The 20,024-nt window shown below is 58.3% G+C and overlaps 2 protein-coding genes across 6 annotated transcripts in view; one reads left to right on the top strand and one right to left on the bottom strand.

Moving 5' to 3' along the window:
• Window positions 1-135: 135 nt before the first annotated feature.
• ANKRD49 (ankyrin repeat domain 49) lies at window positions 136-2,966 on the bottom strand. Its single transcript, XM_037504194.2, has 2 exons — window positions 2,234-2,966; window positions 136-1,172 (listed from the first exon to the last, which is right to left on the bottom strand). Exons 1-2 carry the CDS (start codon window positions 2,489-2,491, stop codon window positions 711-713), a joined length of 720 nt encoding a protein of 239 aa, XP_037360091.1. The 5' UTR covers window positions 2,492-2,966; the 3' UTR covers window positions 136-710.
• Window positions 2,967-4,410: 1,444 nt separating this feature from the next.
• Window positions 4,411-20,024, top strand: part of MRE11 (MRE11 homolog, double strand break repair nuclease) — a 34,477-nt gene continuing 18,863 nt past the window's right edge. For 3 of the 5 annotated variants that reach the window (XM_054692954.1, XM_054692955.1, XM_054692956.1), the window contains exons 1-8: window positions 4,568-5,543; window positions 6,241-6,373; window positions 9,241-9,401; window positions 13,966-14,053; window positions 14,719-14,860; window positions 16,288-16,402; window positions 18,103-18,288; window positions 19,063-19,234. In XM_054692954.1, the coding sequence (XP_054548929.1) occupies window positions 5,407-5,543; window positions 6,241-6,373; window positions 9,241-9,401; window positions 13,966-14,053; window positions 14,719-14,860; window positions 16,288-16,402; window positions 18,103-18,288; window positions 19,063-19,234 (1,134 nt within the window). In that variant the 5' untranslated portion in view covers window positions 4,568-5,406. The other 2 variants (XM_037504744.2, XM_037504745.2) reach the window with 1 other exon arrangement.

Here is a 20,024-nt window from a genome sequence, read left to right on the forward strand (position 1 = left end):
CTCGCTCTTTGCCGCCCCCCCCACCCCCCGCGTCACAGTGGCCGGAGCCCGCGCCGTTCCCCGCCAGAGCCCAGGGTAGCTGACCTCCCCTGGCCCCAAGGGCCCACGCCACAGCTTCAGCTGGGGGTCATCCCCCTCCCGACCAGACCCAACCCGACGCCGGCCCAACCTGCCGCAGGCACGCGTCTGTGCGAGCAGCGTAGCTACTTCATCTAGGGGGGCTGGGTCCCGTGGGCTGACTCGAGGCAAATTCTGGGGGACACTTAAAAACAGCACCGAAGGGCACTGCCTTAGTCCCTTCCCTTTGTGAGTACCTGTGTCGAGACCCCCCTCGGGGGACAGGGTGCAGGCCCACTTGTTGTAGAGCCTGTAGTTCTTATGTCAAAAGGAAAGCCAGGGGACCCCAGGAGCCTCGGATGCGGAACTCCCGAGTCACCCCTGTAGGCGTTGGCGTGCTTCACCCATCAAAGACCCAGAGTGACCAATCCCCGAGACACCCTCCTCGGGGTGAACGCCAGAGGCAGCCTGTTTTCTCACAGCCTGTGACCAGTTTTCCAGGCAGGTGCGTCACGGTTCTTTCTGATAAAATCGCCAACGCCATGGAAATCACTGAATCATTTACCGCAACAACTACAACATGCCACACCCCCAGCCCCCGTCCCGAGAGGCCCCTGGCTCCCGGTCCCTGGGGGCAGCAGGACGCGGGCCTGCTAAGGCTGGGCGCTAGAGTTCGTGCAGCCGTCCGCAATCTCGAAGAGGTAGTGGTGGGCGCCGGCCCTCCTGGCCACGTCGCGCGCCGTCTCCTCCAGGGCGCTCCGCAGGCCGGGCTTCACGTAGCGGTTCATGAGGAGCAGCTCCAGGGTGTCCCTGGCGTCCCTGTTCCCCGCGGCCAGGTGCAAGGGGGTCAGGAGGCCCTTCGTCTGGGCGTTGACGTCCGCGTCATGCTGCAGCAGGAAGGAGGCCACCCTGGTGTTGTTCCACTTGCAGGCGCTGTGCAGGGGCGTCCAGCCGTCCAGGGTCACGGCGTGGACGTCCGCACCCTGGGCGACCAGCTCGCGGACGGCGTCCAGGTGCCCACCGTAGGCCGCGCGGTGCAGAGGCGTGTATGCGTCCTCGTCCCTCGTGTTCACGAGCCCCGCCCTGTCGGAAAGCAGCCTCCGCAGCGTGGAGAGCTGAGGAGAAAGGCAGATGCTTTAAAGACCCCTGCCACCGAGCCAGGGCCAAGGGCGCCCCCGGGCAGTGCTCGGCTTGCTGGGTCACTCAGCACGTGCCTCTGAAACCGAAGGGGACGTAAGGCGCTGCACGGAGGGCAGTCAGCGCAGACAAGCCAGCGTGAGCCCTGCCCTGCGGCTCGGGGGCTGTGATCTCTGAGCAGAGCCACAGAGACAGAGGGGTCAGCCTTGGAGGAGCGACACCAGCTGGCACTGTTTCATGTGGCCGACACCACCTGTAAAGAGGACACACGGGTGATTCTCCCGCGGAAGGCCCGGCACACCAACAGACGTGGTGCAGAGGCCCGACACGCCGGACTTCTCACCGGAGAGCGGCGGCGACAGGGCACCTCGGGACTGAGCGCTGACCGCTCAGGAATGTGCTTTCTGGGGCACCTTTCAGTCTGGACTCCGGTAAGGTGTGTGTGCTCCTGGCGTAGTCACCCCCACGCAAGCCTTTTTCATTATTAGTTTACTTACATGGGCGTGGCAAAGGGAGGAAGGCGTGTCTAAGGGGGAGGGACAGGCCTTCAGATGCTAGTTCTACGTGGACAACAGGGGCAAGTCATATTCCTGAATCTCCATTTCCTAGTCTTACAGAGGAGGGTTTGTGGGGCTGCTGGACGCAGGAGAATGAAGCAGCGGTCAGGGGCAGGCAGAGCTGGACCAGTGGGTTTTGATTCCGGCCCCTCCCCCCACGCTTGTCCACAGCACGGGCCTAATGACTTCTTGCGAGTGGCCACAGAGGGGCCGAGGCCTTTAGTTGCCCCAAGTCAGACGCAATGTGACACTTGCAGCCTCCTACACGCTTTCCTGGACTTCCCCTCACTCAGCCCTCAAAACCCTGTGTGAAAGACGGGGAGTTTGCCAGGCGAGAAAACAGAGGCTTGGAAATGACAGGATCTGCCCAGAGTTATAAGCAAACAGCGGCCCGGGACAGGTCTCTGGCCCCACATCAGTGCGTTCCCTACTACACTGTGATTTTCTCTTTAACTGGTTTTTATGTTAAAAAAATTTTTTACCCGATTTTTTTCAGCAGCCCAAAGAAGCAATTTGCTTGGGTCTTTTTCCATTTTTCTTTCTTGCAGTAGATACCACTCTTCGGTTTTTTCCTCCTGCTCCTCATCTTCATCGGAGTCCCCTGCCCAGAGGCTCCGGGAGCCCGTGGGAATAAGGTGTCCGTGCGTCTCCAGCAGCTCGAGCTGGTTAAACTGCTCGGAGAAGTCTGAGGTGGTCTCGGGGTGCCGCTGCCGGTCGTCAGATACCGTCTCTCTTTGCATTTTTACTAGTGTTTTCTAATACAAAGCATTTCAAGTTCCAGCTATAAACAATCTTTCGAGAGATGAATTATGTCTCCTTTGCCCTTCATCAAGATCTGAAAACACAAACAAAAATTATTAACAGAGCATTCACCGAGTCGGTCCACGGCATGGGTGTCACCAACGAGCGGAAATAAACCACGTAACCCGTCAGTGTTCACCGGTGTCCTCTGCAGTCACTGAGTGCTGGAGCTGATAGATTCCAACTATCTGCGTCTTCAATGATGAAATACTGATTTTGTTTTGTTTTCTTCTAAGTCAGTGATTACAACTATATTATTTTGAATCTGTGGGTTTACAGATCTGTGTTTCTGATGCTGAATATGCTTTTTTTTTCTTTAAGGCACTAGTTATAACTATGACTTTGGACCTACTGGTTTAAGTACTATTGTATTATGCTAAAATTGATAAATGCTGAAGATTTTATTTTTATTTTTTAAGATTTATTTATTTATACAAGCACTGGGTACAGTCAGCAGCGTGGGAGGGCGAGAGGATTCCCCAGAGCCAGAGCGGGAAGCAGAGCAGGCAGAAGGACCGAAGCACACTGCTGAGGGGAGCAGCGGGCGGCAGGAGGGGTCTGCGCGCCATGGGGGACCCTCCCCGGTGGCCGGGGAGCAGCCGGGGATCGAGCCGGCGTGGCAGAGGCTGCGGGCAGCTTCGCAGCCCAGCGCTCAGCCGCTGCGCCCCGGGGAGGCCCTTTTAAATCCCACGACAAAGACGGGGCCTCCTGCTCTTCATAAACTAGACGCGGAGGAGAAACAAGAACTTCCAGCGCCTAAAACGCTCCAGCGAGGCCGGGATTCCTAAGAGGGGGCGAGCCCCAGGGACAGCGGCCGCGTCTCCTCCCCGGGGCTTTCTCGCGCCGTCTGGGGTCCCCGCCCCTCTCGGCCCCGCCGGTCCAGGCCTGGGACACGCGCTGCTTTGAAGGACAGCCGCGCCCGGGGCCTCCCGCGGCGCAGGGGCCGAGCGCCGACCGTGCGCTGAGTCCGGCCCCGGCCAGGGAGCCGCCCGCGCTCCGCGCCCGCGTCCCCGGAGACCACCGCGCCCGCCCGCGCCCCGCCCCGGCCCCACCCGGGCCCCACGCCCCGCCCGCCCCCGCCCGCTGCGGCCCGAAGCCGAATCCGGCTGCCGCGACCCCTTCGGGGGCCCGGCCGGCCCCGGGGAGGCGGGTCTCCGCCGGCGGGTCGCCCCGGGCAGGGCCGGGCGGGCCGAGGCGCCCGGGCCGCCCCGCCGGACCCCGCCCCCGCGCCGCCCCCGCGCCCGCGCGCTCACCGCCAGGCCGCCCCCCGGACGCGCTCCGGGCCCGCGGGGGTCGGGCCGGGCCCGCCGGCGACGAGGCGCTTCCGGGCCGGCGCGTCGGCGGCTCCCGTTGGCCCCCGCGCGGGGGCGGGGCCTCGCCCGTTCTTCCGGCTCTCGCGGCACCCGGCGGCCAATGAGCGCCGAGCAGGGCCGGCGTGGGGGCGGGGCGTACGCCCGCGAGTCTCGCGAGAGAAAGCGCGGCTTCCCCCTCCCGCCAAGTCCGGCTCATGGCGGCGCCCGTGTGCGCGCTGCCGCCCCGCCGCTCCGACCCGGGTACCAGGCGCGGGGTCCCGCGGGGGCTGCGGCGGCCCGAGCGAGGGGGGCCGGGCGTCGCCCCGTGTCCCGCCGGGCGGGGGCGGGGGCCGGGCAGGGCGCTGGGAGCCCCGCCGCCGCCCCCAGCGCCCGGCCGGGAGCGAGGCGTCGCCCCGCCGCCGCCCAGGCCCTCCGCGCGCCCCGAGTTGCCCCCGCCGCCCGGCACCCCGCGGGGGTCGGGCCCCGCCGGGCACGGGGGCTGGGCCGGGTGACCCCGCGGCGGCTGCCCCCCCCGGCCCGGGGCCGAGGGACCCCGGGCTGCTGCTTCAGACTCTGCCTCGCGCTGACGCGCTTCTGCTTTCAGGGCTCGGACCCGCCTGACCTTCCCGCGTGACCTTCCCCCGCGCCTGGCGCGGGACCCCGGGCGCTCGCGAGCACCGGAGGAGCCGCCGCAGACATGGGCCCCGCCGACGCGCTGTGAGCACCTGCCCGCCCCTGCCCGCTGCCCTAAAGCCCGCGGGTTACGGTCACCGTCCAGGGACACGCGTCCAGGGCGGAGCCGAAGGACTTGGGCCGAGGGCAGAGGTGTTGGTCTCCACGGAGATGCTGGGAGTGATGAAAAATTCACGCTCTCTGCAGATTCACTGAAGTGGGCCGGGGGAGGTGGCGCTCCCCGACGCGGTCTCTTGCTGTAGTGTGTAAATTCACGTTCTCAGGTTTTGTTTTACGCGAATGAAGCTATAAATATCCTTGCACTTTCATGCGAAGGCTTAATAGACAGCAGAAGTTGAGTTTTGGAGGAGTAAATTGTTCTACTGTTGAGTAAACTGGAAATAAATTTGAGGAAAAATGAAAAGGAGCTAGAAAAAGTTAGGTAGAAACAGCTTACTTTGGGGTCTTTCACCCTGGCAAGCTGTGTGGCCTTGGGTAAGTTAGCAATTCTCAGAATCTTGCCTCAGTTTCTTCCTGCGTGTAGTTGACTCCTTTCCAGACTAATCTTCGCGTTTAAGTGAGAGCTCACAGCTCACTGGGCCGTGACAGGGTGGGAAAGCGTTCAGGCCTCTCGGGCATGTAGCAGCCAGTGTGCACATAGCATTTTTGAAGTTTCTGAATAGAAGTGTTTCCTGAAAAAAATCATGTATGTAAGGAGTTGAATTTTTTTTTTAAGATTTATTTTTATTTATTTATGCAAGCACTGGGTACAGTCAGAAGCGCGGGAGGGTGAGAGGATTCACCAGAGCCAGAGCGGGGAGCAGAGCAGGCAGAAGGACCGAAGCACACTGCTGAGGGGAGCAGCGGGCGGCAGGAGAGGTCTGCGCGCCATGCGGGACCCTCCTCTGGTGGCCGGGGAGCAGCCGGGGATCGAACCGGTGCTGCAGAGGCTGCGGGCAGCTTCACAACCCAGCGCTCACCCACTGCGCCACCGGGGAGGCCCAGGAGTTGAATTTTTGAGAGCTAAGTAAAGGCATTTTTCTCAAGTTTAGTGAAAATAGCCTGAGTTTTAATCCTGGATCCCATTTAGTCTTCATTTTTCAGATTTAATGATCTGTTGCTCTTTGTGTAATACCTCTGTACATACAGGAAATAACTATTTCAAGTGAGGCTTGATAGTAATGACTGCATGCTACTGAATTTAAATGCAGTTATAACCTTGTTTTATTACTATTTCGCCAAACTTGAAAATAAAAAACTAACTGTGAAGGCAGAGTCAAGGGGGCATCTGGTGCAGGGGCGCTGCATGAAGTCACCAGCTCATTAGGGTAGGATTTAGTTATAAAGTAATAGGGTCTTTTAAAATTACCCAGTTACCTTTAGTTTTTCTGGAAAAGTACTAAGTAGATAAATAGGTTTAGATATAGTTGTTAAATCTTAAATCTTTGTTATGGAATAGAATAGGAAACAAGCAAGCTTGCACGTCAGGGTAAGCTGTAACAAAGTTTTAAATTTTGGAAGCAAGCAGAGAATCTTTAAACAATAATGTGTTCTGTATTGAATTAATGGCAGGAAAACTGATGTTAGAAATCTCTAGATACTTCAGATTTTCGGACCTAATTTAAAGCTAGAAAATTGATTTTAGTAACTGCTGTTTTTCATTTATAAATTTAGGGCTTGAACATTCTTTTGATTATATCAAAACATTTCTTTTCTCAATACAGTGACGATGAAAACACTTTTAAAATCTTACTTGCAACGGATATTCATCTGGGATTTATGGAGAAAGATGCAGTCAGAGGAAATGATACGTTTGTCACCTTTGATGAAATTTTAAGACTTGCCCAGGAAAATGAAGTGAGTTTGGTTTACATTTTTGCGGCGTCTACTATGTTTCCTCCCCTTGCTGGGTCTTTTACCTTCTTAAAGGTGGAGGTTTCGTTTCCCCACCTGTCCTAGAAGCCCAGAGCAGACATTTTTGGGTTTTGTTCTTTTTTTTTTTTTTTTTTAAAGATTTATGTATTTATTTATGCAAGCACTGGGTGTAGTCAGAAGCGCGGGAGGGTGAGAGAATTCACCAGAGCCAGAGCGGGGAGCAGAGCAGGCAGAAGGACCGAAGGACACTGCTGAGGGGAGCAGCGGGCGGCAGGAGAGGTCTGCGCGCCATGTGGGACCCTCCTCCGGTGGCTGGGGAGCAGCCGGGGATCGAACCGGCGCCGCAGAGGCTGCGGGCAGCTTTGCAACCCAGCGCTCAACCGCTGCACCACCGAGGAGGCCCTGGGTTTTGTTCTTAATTCAAGTAGAATTAACTCTTGTAGACAGCCTGAAAAAAGTTACAAATATTCACAGCTGTTTACTGAATGCAGGGTCCTGCAAGAATTGCTATTTGAAATGTAAAGGTAACTGAGTTTCCGCTTTTAGGGGACACGTAGCAAACCAGTATGTGAGATAAGACATGTGCCCAGGAGCCCAGAGGCAGGGCTGTGTGTTACCAGACATAGGAAAGTTGGAAATGGAGTTTCCTGGGCGTGTAGAGGTGGGAGAGATGGCGCGTACGTGGGTGATGAGCACCAGATGAGGTGGTGCTGAACTTGGGTTTTGGGCGAGTCCGCGTGGAGAATGTCCACTTCCTGGGAAGCGGGTCGGCGCGGAGGTGAGTCAGGTGTCTGGGGCTGGCAGGCGCGTGCCAGAAAGTGGCGAGACTAGGAATGTGGTCTGAGCTGCACTCAGAAGGGCTGCAAATGCCAGAGTGAGGAGTTTGGTCCCAGAAACATAGCCAAGCCCTTCGCGGCTTCCTGCTGAGTATTTATGGACACCCCCCGCGCCCCCTCCGGCCTGCTTTCTGTGTCCGGCCTGTAAACTTCGTCTGTGTGGCCTTGTCCTGCCAGACGCAGGTGCTCGCTCCCTGCCGGTCTCATCTCCGTTCTTTCCCGACATCCTTGCGCATCGCAGCCGGAGTGCCTTGTGAGATGGTGGGACCTTGTCGCTGGACGCTGAGCCCGCCAGTGGCTCTGGTGGAACGCAGAGCAGTCAGCTGCAGGGCCCGGCGGGTCTGGCGCCCCCTTCAGTTCTGCTCTCTCGTGGCCCCCTTTAGGCCGCTGCTCCCGGCCCTCCAGCCCTTGCCCCATCACTCTCCCCATAAGGCCATCTGCCATGACATGCTGGCGCCGGTCTCTGCTGTCTTCTCCCGGGAAGGTAATCCCCCAGAGAGTGAAGCGTCTGCCGCCGAGTGTGCCGCTTCGGGGTGCGCCCAGGTGCCGTGTGTCCCACGCGAGGTGGTGTCCCCTCCCTGGGCAGAGGACACTGCAGCTTGCGAGGTTTGTCCTGCCAGAGCCTGTGTCTGTTCTGACCCTCAGGCCCCTTCCTCCCTCCCCTGGTGCTCTCCCCGCTTCCCGCGCTCCTCGCTGCGCTCCCGGCGCCTCTGAGTTGCGTTTTGTGTCGCCTCGTTCAGTGTGAATCCTCCCGCCCCCCAAGGGCCTTGCGGCCTCACTTCTGCGTCTACATTCCTTGTGGCCTTTTCAACTTTTAGTCACACCAGCCTTACAGAAACGCCGCAAGATTCGTACAGACTCTCGTACCCGCCCTTTCCCCAGGGCTCCCAGGGTCTACCACGTTTGTGTTGTCCTTCCTCAACCCATTTTCTCTGACCCAGTCGTGAGTTTCATGCAGGCCTGGGTGCTCTTGACAACCTGCCAGGCCGAGTCCTGCTGTGGGCTGGGCGCCTGGGCCTCCTGGTCTCGCGGGCCCTGACACTCCGCAGGCGCGGGCTACTCCAGTCGGGCAGCCGGGTCAGCCTTCCTCGTGGTCTCGTTCCGCTTGCACGGGGCCAGGCACATCTTTCCTTTGGCTGGACTCGCACATCAATTTTGAAAAATATTAAAATGAATGAAAGTTTGCCGTTGGTGTGACGTCCCCTGACTCGAGGCCGCCGCCCTGGCCCTTGCAAGGGTGCGCTGGAGTCGCGCCCACCCCCTGCTGTCGGGGACCTGGCCACAGAGCTGCTTTCATCCGTGCAGCCGCCGGGACAGAAGCGTCTGTCCAGCAGGGCCTGCCCAGCGCTCGGGAGCGCCGAGAGCCTCGCCGGGTGCTTCCCGTGTGCTCTGCCTGCCGGGGTTGCCCCAAGGCCGTCCCGACCCCCGTGCACCGTGCGGTTCCAGGCCACGTGTCGGCACGTGCTCCCAGCAGCCTCGGACGTCCTGCAGGGACATCCTGCCTGCGGGCTCCGCTCGCAGACCCTCCCCGCGCCAGGCCGCACTCCCTGCTCTGCAGCTGTCTCTGCCTCGAGCTGTGGAGCTGTGCAGGATGGGGCGCCCCAGTGTTCTCGAGTCCGCGGGCCCAGCGCGTCTCCAGTGACAGTGGGTGCTGTGGGGCAGCCTGTGTCTCTGCAGGGCCAGCGCCTGTGAAAACGGGCATGAGCTGGATGAATACTTGGGTTGAATGGGGTGTGCCCCCCGTGGGTTGTGCTCAGCCCCCAGCTTTAACTATTCTTGAATAGTTAAAGAGACAAATGGGGTCTCCTGGGGCGCATGAGTCAGACGTGGTGTGGTCATCTGAAGGGGCGCAGGCCAGTCACCACACTGGAGGACCCTTTGAATGAGCGAAGCATGGAGTGATGGTGTGTTATCCACGGTGTCTTTGTGAGGCTCTTCACCGTCTTTCGTCTGTAGTTTGGAAATTGTTGCCTGTAAAGCCTACTGATTTTCATACTGTTTTCTGTTGATTAGGTGGATTTTATTTTGTTGGGCGGTGATCTTTTTCATGAAAATAAGCCCTCCCGAAGAACATTACACACCTGCCTGGAGCTACTGAGAAAATACTGCATGGGCGACCGCCCTGTACAGTTTGACATCCTCAGCGACCAGTCAGTCAACTTCGGGGCTAGTAAGTAAGTGTCCGTGCCTACGGAAACGCCCGCACGCGCCGGTGTGTTCTGTGGAAGATGCACAAGCGTCACAGTGGCCATGTCTCCTTCCTCGGCAGCGCTGCTCCGTGCCCACAGGCCTTATGCTTTCCCGCATGGCGGTGTGTCCATCAAGCTTCCCTCGCAGTGACTGAGCGTTGTCTCTGGCTTTTATTGTACATTTCGGTGTTTTCTTCTGTCCCTGTCCTGTGCCCATTGTAAAAGTCAGGCTTTTTGTGTTTCTCTGTGGACTCTGCGGGAGTGATTTCCATATGTAGACACTTGGCCTTTTTTCCAATCAGCGACTTGTCTGTGGACTTTATTGGGTCTTTTTTGGGCAGAAATGTTTAATTTTGATGTAATGAAATACGTGATTCTTTTTCTTGAAAAATTGCACTTTAGGATTTGTTACACGATTCCCCCTAGAAGGCCAGGTCATAAAAATGCATTCTGGGTAATTTACCCTATTGTTCATTAGTTCATATAGAAAAACAGACAAAATTAATAAAAGAGAGATAGGGAAACTGAGAATGACGACAACCAAGGAGTGACTGCGTCAACTAGATTATAAAGGATAGTGTGCCGCATTAACAAAACGAGGAATAAAATTCACATTGTTATAAAAGCAGAAAAGGTATTTGGCAAAATTCAGTGCCCTTTCATGGAAAAAAACCTCAGCGAGTTGGTATAGAGGAAGTGCCCTCGTGTGATCAAGGTCCTGAGTGACAAGCCCGCAGCGCACAGACACACTGTGGAGAGACGCCGAACAAGACGGGGAGGCCGCTCCCCACTCCTGCCAGTGCTGCACTCGGTGTCCTCCGCAGAGCAGTTTGGCAAGGAAAAGGAAAGCACCCGTATCTGGAAGGAAGAAGTGAAACTGGTTATTTGCAGATGCCGTGATCTTGTCCCTGCCTGTGTATATGGGACGTAATTAGAAAAAGGTGAAGAAAAAAGCTCCAGCAGCAAAGAGCTTCTGCCCAGCAGAGTAAACCACCAGCAAGTGCAAAGACAGCCTGCAGGGTGGGGAAAATGCTTGTGATCATGTCTGATGAGGAGTTAGTACCCAAAATACTCTAGAAAATACGTATAGCTCAGTAGCACGAAAGCTACTTGCTTTACAAACAGATGAGCTAAAAAGACATTCATCCAAACAAGACATGCAGGTGGCAGATGGCCAGTGTGTCCACGAGAAAGCGGTCAACACGCTGTTTGTCAGACCAAGTCAGGTCGCGGTGCGAGCCTGCCTCCCTTAGGTGGGAGCGGGGGCGGACCCCTTGGTTGGGAAGGTAAACCCAGGCAGCCACTTGGAAATCAGGGAGGAGGTTCCTCCAGAAGTTGCAGATCAGACTACCCTGTGATCCAGCAGCTCCTCTCGGAGGTGCGTATTCACAGGGCTCAGAGGGGGCCCCGCACCCCCTGCTCACTGCAGCGTTGCTCCAGTGCAAGACTCACTGGTGGGGAATGGATCGAGGATGCTGGATTATACCCCACAGCACATGTCCAGTTACGAGAAGAAAGAGTCTTGCCGTTGGCAACAACGTGGGTGGACATTGAGGGCATTACGCTAAGTGAAATCCATCAGTGAGGAGGACAGGAGCTGCGGGTGACTTGTGTGTGGGGTCTACAAAACCATGCTCAGCGCTGGAGCGGGTGGTAGTTAGCAGGGGCTGGGAGGAGGGGGAGCAGTGGTCAGAGGGTGTAACTTCTAGCTAGCTGTGAGGTGATTAAGTCCCAAGAATCTACTTTATAGTTTATTGATTATAATTGTTATATTTCATATTTGAAAATCACTAAGATGCTCTTATAAGATGTTCTAATTAGATTTTCTTATCACAGCAGGGACCAGTAATTAAGAGCCAGGATGCAGGCGGTCCCCTGAGCAGGTGTAATTATGTTGTAATGTGTCACGTCAGCACGTGACACAGCTCAGAGTTGCTCAACGTGTTTGTTAGTCACATCACAGCAAAGAGAAGTGATAATGCTGTGATCATTTAAAATGGTACAACATCGGGCCTCCCCGGTGGTGCAACGAGTTGAGTGCAGTGCTGTGAAGCTGCCTGCAGCCTCTGCAGCACGGGTGCGATCCCAGCCGGCCGGGGAGATGCCCACATGGCGTGGCAGTGAGAGGAGGACTGTCGCCCACTGCTCCCCTCAGCAGTGGATTTCAGTGGATCTGCCTGTTCTGCTCCCCACTCTGTGTCTGGTGAATCCTCTCACCCTCTCGCGCATCTGACCTGTACCCCGGTTCTTGTATATATAAATCTTTTTTTTTTTAAGATTTATTTCTTTATACAAGAACCGGGGTACAGGCCAGATGCGCGAGAGGGTGAGAGGACTCGCCAGAGACAGGGTGGGGAGCAGAACAGGCAGACTGGTTGAAATACACTGCTGAGGGGAGCAGCGGGCGAGACAGGAGAGGTCTGTGCGCCATGTGGGATTCTCGCTGGCTGACTGGGATTGAACCTGTGCTGCAGAGGCTGCCAACAGCTTCACAGTGTGGTGCTCAACCGCCTGCGCTACCAGGGAGGCCCATATATAAATCTTTTTTAAAAAATGAATAAAATGGTATGACATGGTAGAAAAGCGAAAGGGTGAAGGGACTCCAGAAATAGCCTCACGTTCACGTAGGAATTGCACAGTTGATGAGTCATAGCTACGGGAAAATACAGATTACTCAAAAAAAGCTCTGGAAGAAACATTTAAAAAAAAAAAAAACTACATGTAGAAAAGGCTTTTCTAAGTGCACAAACCCAGACATCAGGAAAGATTCATGATTGTATAAGTAAATTTCTGCTTTGCGAAGACTTCCTTAAGTTGAATGTCTGAGTCCTGGCCAGGAAGGATATTTGCAACCCATCAGAATTGGGTTTTATTTCCTCAGTAAATAAATATTTTATTTTTTTAAAGATTTATTTATGCAGGGCCTCCCCTGGTGACGCAGTGGTTGAGCACTGGGCTGCGAAGCTGCCTGCGGCCTCTGCAGCGCTGGTTCGATCCCCGGCCACCAGTGAGGGTCCCACATGGCGCACAGACCTCCTGCCGCCCGCTGCTCCCCTCAGCAGTGGACTTTGGTCCTTCTGCCTGCTCTGCTCTCCGCTCTGGCTCTGGTGAATTCTCTCACCCTCCGGCGCTTCTGACTGTACCCGGTGCTTGTATAAATAAATGAATAAATCTTTTTTTTTTTTTTTGGTGGGACCCTCGCATGTGGCCAGGGATCGAACCAGCGCTGCAGAGGCTGCAGGCAGCCTCGCAACCCAGTGCTCAACTGCTGCACCACCAGGGGAGGCCCTGAATAAATCTTTAAAAAAAAAAAAAGATTTGTTTATGCATACAAGAACTGAGGTACAGGCCAGAAGTGCAGGGGTGAGAGGATTCACCAGAGACAGAACGGAGAGCAGAACAGGCAGACTGACTGAAATCCATGGCTGAGGGGAGCAGCGGGCAGGGCGGGATGGTCTGCTGCCCCACGTGGGTAGCTCCCTGTCCGGCGATCGAACCTGTGCTGCAGAGGCCGCGGATAGCTTCACAGTGTTGTGCTTAATCCCTTGCGCCACCAGGGAGGCCCTAAATAGCTATTTTAAATCAAGAATAAGACTCCGCAGTAAATTAGAAACAGGCTGAGAATGTGGACAGGTTCACAGAACGTGAAATAAAATCATTCAGACGTCAAGAGGGGTTCCACCTTACTCATAAGAAAGGAAAATGAAGCTTTACACACGTACACACACACACACACACACACACACACGTGTGCGCGCAGCTTGCTTCAGTGCTGCCGGCGGGTGTGTCTCAATGCTGCATGAACATCCTGGTCACCAGGCGTCTAGGCCCTGGGCCAGTCCGTCTGGGTGTGGCATTTCTAAGCTGGGGTCCAGAGCCTCCGATGCAGGCTTAAAAGCCTTCAAGTGCCTTACGCCCGAGTGAGGGCCGCCCTCCCACACGCTGCCTGGTCCCGTGTGAACGGCTCCACCTTCCTGGCTTCTCCTTCCAGCGCAGCACTCTGGCCCCTTCCCCCGCTGTGAAGCCTGAGCTGGAGCGTGCTGGGAGCAGCCACTTAATCGAGGCCGAGGAGAGCCGGGGTGGCGCTCCCTGTGCTGAGAGGACGCGTGAAAGCGGGGCACGGAAACCCGCTGTGCTTCCATTTGTGCCTGAAGGAAGCTGGGCTCAGCTGGGTGCAGATGTTTCTGCAAAGACACAGTAGAAATTGCTGACCTCGGTGGCCTCCGCGGAGACGCCGGGGATGCCTGCACCAGCAGTGACAGCGGGGGTGATGGGAGTTCAGATTCTAGGGCCCGGGGAGAGGAGGGGCTGCCCGCGCGCTCCCTTTGACCGGGGCCGGGTTTCCACAGGGCGGGTGCCAGAGAGTGTCTCGGGCGTGGGCTGCCATACACGGTTGCTCTGACCATCCTTTGAAAACGCGAGCTGGTGGTCACTTGCAGCCTTGGGTCGTCCTGTGCCTGGGGGCTGCTCGCTTTCTGGGAGAGGAACCGGAGGGAAGCAGCTTCTGTCTCGTACAGACACTTGAGTGAACTTTGTTTTTTTTTGGTAGGTTTCCGTGGGTGAACTACCAGGATGGCAACCTCAACATCTCCATCCCCGTCTTCAGCATCCACGGCAATCACGACGACCCCACCGGGGTAATGCCTGGGCGCCCCTGCTCAGCTCCTTGCAGCCAGTCTAGCGGGTGGGGTGCACTCCCCTCTGCCCAGCCTCTGCAGTCAGGTTGCACCAGAAAGCCAAATTGGCTTTTTATCATTCCCAGAAGCTTTTATGCTGCCTTTGAAGCTAATTTCCTATCTGGGATAATAACTGGCGCGTGGGGTGTGCTCTTATCTCATCAGTGCTGGGCTGGCGCTCAGCGCGGGATTCGGACAGGACACGCCTGCGGGAGACGGTCGTGCCTGGGGCGGGTTGAATCTGAATTTCCCGGTCGGCTCACCAGCTGTGCGTGGTGGAAGTCAGGAGGCCTGATCCCCAGATACCTTTTTGTTTTGTCCCTGGTTGCTCAGTCCTTTGCCCACACCTCACGGGGTCTGTGTAGAAATAGAAAATATCCATTTTGCGGCCAGTCTTTGTTTTCCAGTGGCTGAGAGGAGAGATTCTGACGCACGTTCGCTCTGCGTCGGGTAGCCCAGTGGGTCACTTCCAGGTGGAAGGAGAGGTGGTGGACACCGACCGCTGAGTCTCGTTTGGAGACGGCGCCGCCCTGCCTGGCGTCCCGGTGCCAGGGCGCGGCGGGTGCTGGTGGCTGTGCCCCCTGGCGGGCCGCCGGCACTGACCTTCCCCGCGCGTGCTTGGGCAGGCGGACGCGCTCTGCGCCCTGGATGTGCTGAGCTGCGCCGGGCTCGTGAACCACTTCGGCCGCGCGCCGTCCGTGGAGAAGATCGACATCAGCCCGGTGTTGCTGCAGAAAGGGGGCACGAGACTCGCCCTCTACGGCCTAGGTGAGGCTTCATGTCGCCGCTTGTGTTAATAAACATTTAGTTCTTGAAGCAACTGGGGGATCAAATTCTGGAGCTCGCTTGTTGCCGTCGGGAAGAAAGCTCTAGGTGTTCCTCCCGGTGGCTCCAGAACCCTGGGGGCGGTTTGGGCGCAGGGTGGTTAGTTCACTTGAGACTCGTTTGCCATTAAAAGTTTTAAACACAATGCTTGTTTTAACGGTGGCTGCGATGAAACGTCTTCCTTTAGCTTGGACGTAGTTTTCCTCTTAGGCTGGTGTCAGAGGCCCGGGTGCTGGAGCCAGAGGGACGTGGAAAACCGTGGGGTGTCTCAGTCACCCCACACCAGCCCCGCGGCCCTGGTGCTGCCCGTGCGGCCGGTCGGACGGCCGCGCCCGAGTCCAGCACGCCCCGGAGGTCCTAGCTCGGAAAGACACCGAGCGCCCTGCTAGCGCACTGGGTGCAGTGAAGGCTGAAGTTAGTTTGTCCCGTTTACTGTCTTCGCGCGGCCACCGGGAAATCTGAAGTCACGTCTCTGGCCTGCACTGGGGCGCGTGTCCTCCGCGGCGCTGGCCTCGAGCCCGTGGTGCTCTGGACCTTGCTCAGCAGCCCTGAGGCTGCCACGGCCTCCACGTGCCCGCATACACGCTGCCCCCGGAGCCGGGCCGTTGGCCCGACAGTCCCCCCTTCCCCTGCCACCTGCCTCCGCGGGGCCAGTGCTCTGGGGCTCCGCACCCCGCAGGCAGGCTCATTCCCCACGCGGTGGGCCTGCCTGGCCCCTCCGTGACCGGTGCCCTGGCCTCGCCCTGCCCATTCCGCGAGCCGGACCCCTAGCGGCTGCCGCTCGTGTGGCGGTGACGTTCTTCCAAGGGGTCCCGAGTCACCGTGTGAAGCAGCACCCCCATTCCCGTCTCAGCATCCCGCCTTGTAAGGATTATCCCCTTATAACACTCAAAATTAGCCAGGTGTTGGGGTTGTTTCCTGGTTTTTATCGGTCTCCAGCACTAAATTAAGGTCATCCTTTGGCATACTTGAGGAATTACTTGAAAGTCATTAATTATTAAAACAAACTTCTCTGAAAACAATATGAGAATATCAGTTTTAACATATCCCTTTGAGAAGTCTTCCCGTGTGTTTTCTAATCTATGCTTCAGATCAAAGCTACGTGTATAAAGAACAAATAAAAAGTAAAAAATCCGTTCTGCTAGGAGTGACAGCAGGGGTGTAAATGTAGGGGTGCAGATGCCCCTTCCGTGCCGCCCGCAGTCCCTCACTGAGCATAAGGGTGCTCGGCCCCCGGGGAGCTGACGCTGCTTCTCCAGGCGCGCTTGAGCAGGAGGGCAAGTGCGTGGAGAAGCGCCCAGCTGAGAACATTCTCGTGTTTTGAAGCCAAAGAGAGGAAACTGTTCTCAGGCAATATGGTGTCGTTGCAGGGTCCATCCCGGACGAGAGGCTCTACCGGATGTTCGTCAATAAGAAAGTGACGATGCTGAGACCTAAAGAGGACGAGAGCTCCTGGTTTAACTTGTTTGTGATCCACCAGAACAGGTGAGCGCTTTCCGGCGACCTCCAGCCCGGTGTTGAGCTTCCCCGGTTTTCCTGTTTCCTGTTGCAGTGGCCTGTCCTCACTCGGGGCTTGTCAGCGCGGGGCTCACCTGTGCAGGCGCCCTGTGCCGCCCTCAGCCGACGGCCACACCCGTGCGTGTGGATGAGGTGTGGTGGGGACCAGAGGGGGGCACTCCCAGCTCCAGCCAGGCGGGGCTCGCTGACCCCTCTGTCCACGTGCCGCTGAGGGAGGGCCTGTCTCCAGGCCCACATGAGTTGCTGCTGACGTCTGCGGACAGTCTGTCTCGCCCTGGTGTGCCGGGGCCCGCTGCTGTCTGCGGCTGCCTTGCTCTGCACGACATAAGGTGCCGAGACCCCCGCGCTGGCGCTGGGAAGTGTGAGTCTCCCGCCGAGCGTGCATCTGTTGTGGGGCCTTCCCGGGCCTTTGCATGTCCTTTTAGCGACGGACATTCTAACATGTGAGTTTTGGTGCCTGCATGCGGGGCTTTTTCCAGAACGATGACGGTTGCCCGACCAGCTTTCCTCTGCAGTGGTGTGAGGGGCTGCGGGTTGGCTGGAGGGAGGGACGTGAAGGAGCCAGCTCAGGCTGTCACGAGGGGAAAGCGCGGGGTGGTGACAGTCACGCAGTGAAACACGGGAAGGGCAGGCTGAGGCTTGTCCAGGAAGAGCCGTGGGGGGTCTGGTCCTGGTTACGTGAGCGTCGTGTGCCAAGAGTTCACTGACTGCCGGGCGCCCTGGGCCCCGCAGGTGGAGCTGAAGGGGCGGCCGCGCTGCTCTGGGCCCTCTTGAAGAGGCAGAGCAGGCGCCACGTGACTGCCCCACTGGAAGTTTCTTCCTTCTGCTCGGGGCTTCCCCATCCTGTGCTTTCCCAGAGCAGGTCAGTCAGGAGGGGCGATCCCGGCTGAATCCGGTCATGTCAGCCAGAACATGGGTGGACTGAGGGGAGAGGCAGGGAGTTTGTCCTGGCAACGCCGGCCTCATCACCGGCGAGGGTGTCTCTGCATGAAGCTCCCGTCACCCCCTCAGCCTCCGCAGACACCCCGCTCCTCCCTGACCGTGCCCCACTCCTTAGCATCCGTCCTTGGGCCTCTTCCCTCTGTGCTGTGGCTTGAACCTGTGGGTGCCACGGGCGCTCCAGGCCCTCCTTTCGCATCCCTGCACTGGCCCTGCCCCCTCTCTGCAGAGCCGCTGCCTACCGGACAGCGCCGCCTGCGCAAGCCTGCACGTTTGTGAGCCTGACTAGGCCCAGTCCTCAGGGTTGCTCACTTACTCGCGACCTCATCCCCCAGTCGGAAGCCTGGGGCTCTTGCCTGCCGCATGCTGACGCGGTCTTGAGTCCTGGCTTATGAACCAGGGCTGCAGAATTGCTGACCCCGCCTGTGGGGACACACGCTACGTGGCTCGCTGTTGGCTCTTTGCCGTCTAGTCAGATCAGTTTCAGGTTTCACCGTGGACAGAGCTCGTGCTGCCCGGCCTGCCCCCGGCCCCTTCCTCGGCGCCGGCTGCTCCTCTGTGTCTGCCCCTGGGTCAGCCTCGAGACCCGTCCTGAGCGTGTCCACTGACTGCGGTGGCTGCAATAGGCGGGGTTTGAGGAGGAGAGAAGGGTCCGGACAGGTTTAATTAGTAGGAAGTATTTCTGCGTTTCTGGACATTTACGTCTCTCACTCCCACGCTCGGTGCAGGAGCAAGCACGGAAACACCAACTTCATCCCGGAGCAGTTCCTGGACGACTTCCTGGACCTGGTCGTGTGGGGCCATGAGCACGAGTGCAGAATCGCCCCCACCAAGAACGAGCAGCAGCTCTTCTACGTGTCGCAGCCCGGGAGCTCCGTGGTCACGTCCCTGTCCCCGGGGGAGGCCGTGCAGAAGTGAGTGGTGCCGCCGCCTGGGGCCCGCGGGGTCTCTGGCCAGGACACGAAGGTCGATTGTTCGGCGGCGTCCGTTTCCCAGATGCTCGGCCGCCTTCAAAAGGCGAGCGGCCCGGGTGCGAGTGGTTTCGCTGCTTCCGGGCCCAGTGAAGACGGACGTTTTTATTTATTGCAAGTTAGCGCCGAAGGCGATGATTCGTGGCACGTTCCCTTATAAGCAGAGTCACCCGAAGCCACAGCTGCGTCCTCTGGGGCCCGTGTGCAGCCCGGCGGCCGGCTCGGCTCTCGGGCCGCTCGGGGATCCCGTGACAAAGCACGTGGTGATTAAACGCAGCGTGGCTTCGTCACGGTCTTTACCCTTTGGGTCCACTCGGGTCCTGCTGCTTGTGACGATGGCGCGAGTTTCAGGGACAGGACTGTGGCTGTTCGTTTGTTGCTGTTTGTTCTCCACGGTTCAGCTGCTGATCTCGGGGTGGGGGGGTGAGCGTGCGTATGTGCAGCACGCGTGGGAGGCGCGCACTGCTGTTCCTGCCTGCGGTGGGTTTGGTCCCGTCCACCTCCCCAGGCTGCGGGTTAAGTCTCTCCCGCCCCTCAAGTTGTGCGCCCAGACGGGAGAGCCGAGAGGAGCACGGACTCCAGGCTTTCTTCCCTGACGGGACGTAAGATTACGTTGAAAAGCAAAGATAGCTCTGCGAGGGTGTGATTCTGCAGAGAAGCCGTCTGTGCACCTCACGACGCGCGGCGGGTGTGTGTGTGTGACCGCCCCTCCTGCAGGCACGTGGGCTTGCTGCGCGTGAAGGGCCGGAGGATGAACCTGCAGAAGATCCCGCTGCGCACCGCGCGCCAGTTCTTCCTGGAGGACGTGGTTCTGGCGGAGCACCCTGACATTTTCAGCCCAGACGACCCTAAAGTCACCCTCGCCATTCAGAGCTTCTGCTTCGAGAAGGTAGCTCCGAGCCTGGTGCCCCCTGCAGCCCTCTGGCAGGGTGGGGTCGGGAGGGAGGTGCCGCAGAGTCTGGGTGTGGCTGTGCCGGGTCTGAGCCATGGGGCACCTGTCAAGGGCATGCCAGGCAGCGCCTCCCCGAGGGCTTGGGTGTGCTCCTTCCCCTCTTCCAGACGGAATATGGGCTCGCGGCCGTGGTTCATCGGGAAGTGGGGATGTGCGCGGTGACCTCTAACGATGTCCAGCTGCACCCCTTCCCTGGAGAGCCCCCCACGTGGACTCCTCACGTGTGTCTGCTGTGCCCCTGTGGCTTCAGCTCCTGCCTCATGGGAGCCCGTTCGGGAGCCCCGTGCCGCTCCCTCATGGGCTTGAGACTCCAGCCACAGCCAAGTCGGCGGGCGCAGTGGGCGGTGGGCCCAGCAGATAGCGGGCCTCCGACACGTCGCCCGCTGCGCTCAGGCCCCTCTGTTGGCCCGCCCGCCCGGTGCTCTGTCCTCACACTTGGGCGGCCGGCGCTCCTGCTGGCCCGGGCTGACCACCCTGCCCGGTGGGCACGGTGGCAGCTTGGGGTTTCTGCACTCCGTGCTGTGGGCGGGTAGGAAGCCCGGAGCCTGCCGGGGACCTGGCCCCGCAGTGCATGCTGCTGCTCAGGGGCCGCGTGCTGTGCCACGGTCTAGACCTGGGTGGCCATGGCGGGCTTCTCCATCCCCGGGCCACCGTCTCTGACGGTCTCTGCCTCTGGGGACTGCGTGGTGCCTGTGCGCCTCACACACTGTCCGCTGGAGGGCCGCGT

This window comes from Talpa occidentalis, unplaced genomic scaffold (genome assembly GCF_014898055.3).
Source record: "Talpa occidentalis isolate TD23 unplaced genomic scaffold, MPIMG_talOcc4v2.1 talOcc4.12, whole genome shotgun sequence".
NCBI lineage: Eukaryota > Metazoa > Chordata > Mammalia > Eulipotyphla > Talpidae > Talpa > Talpa occidentalis.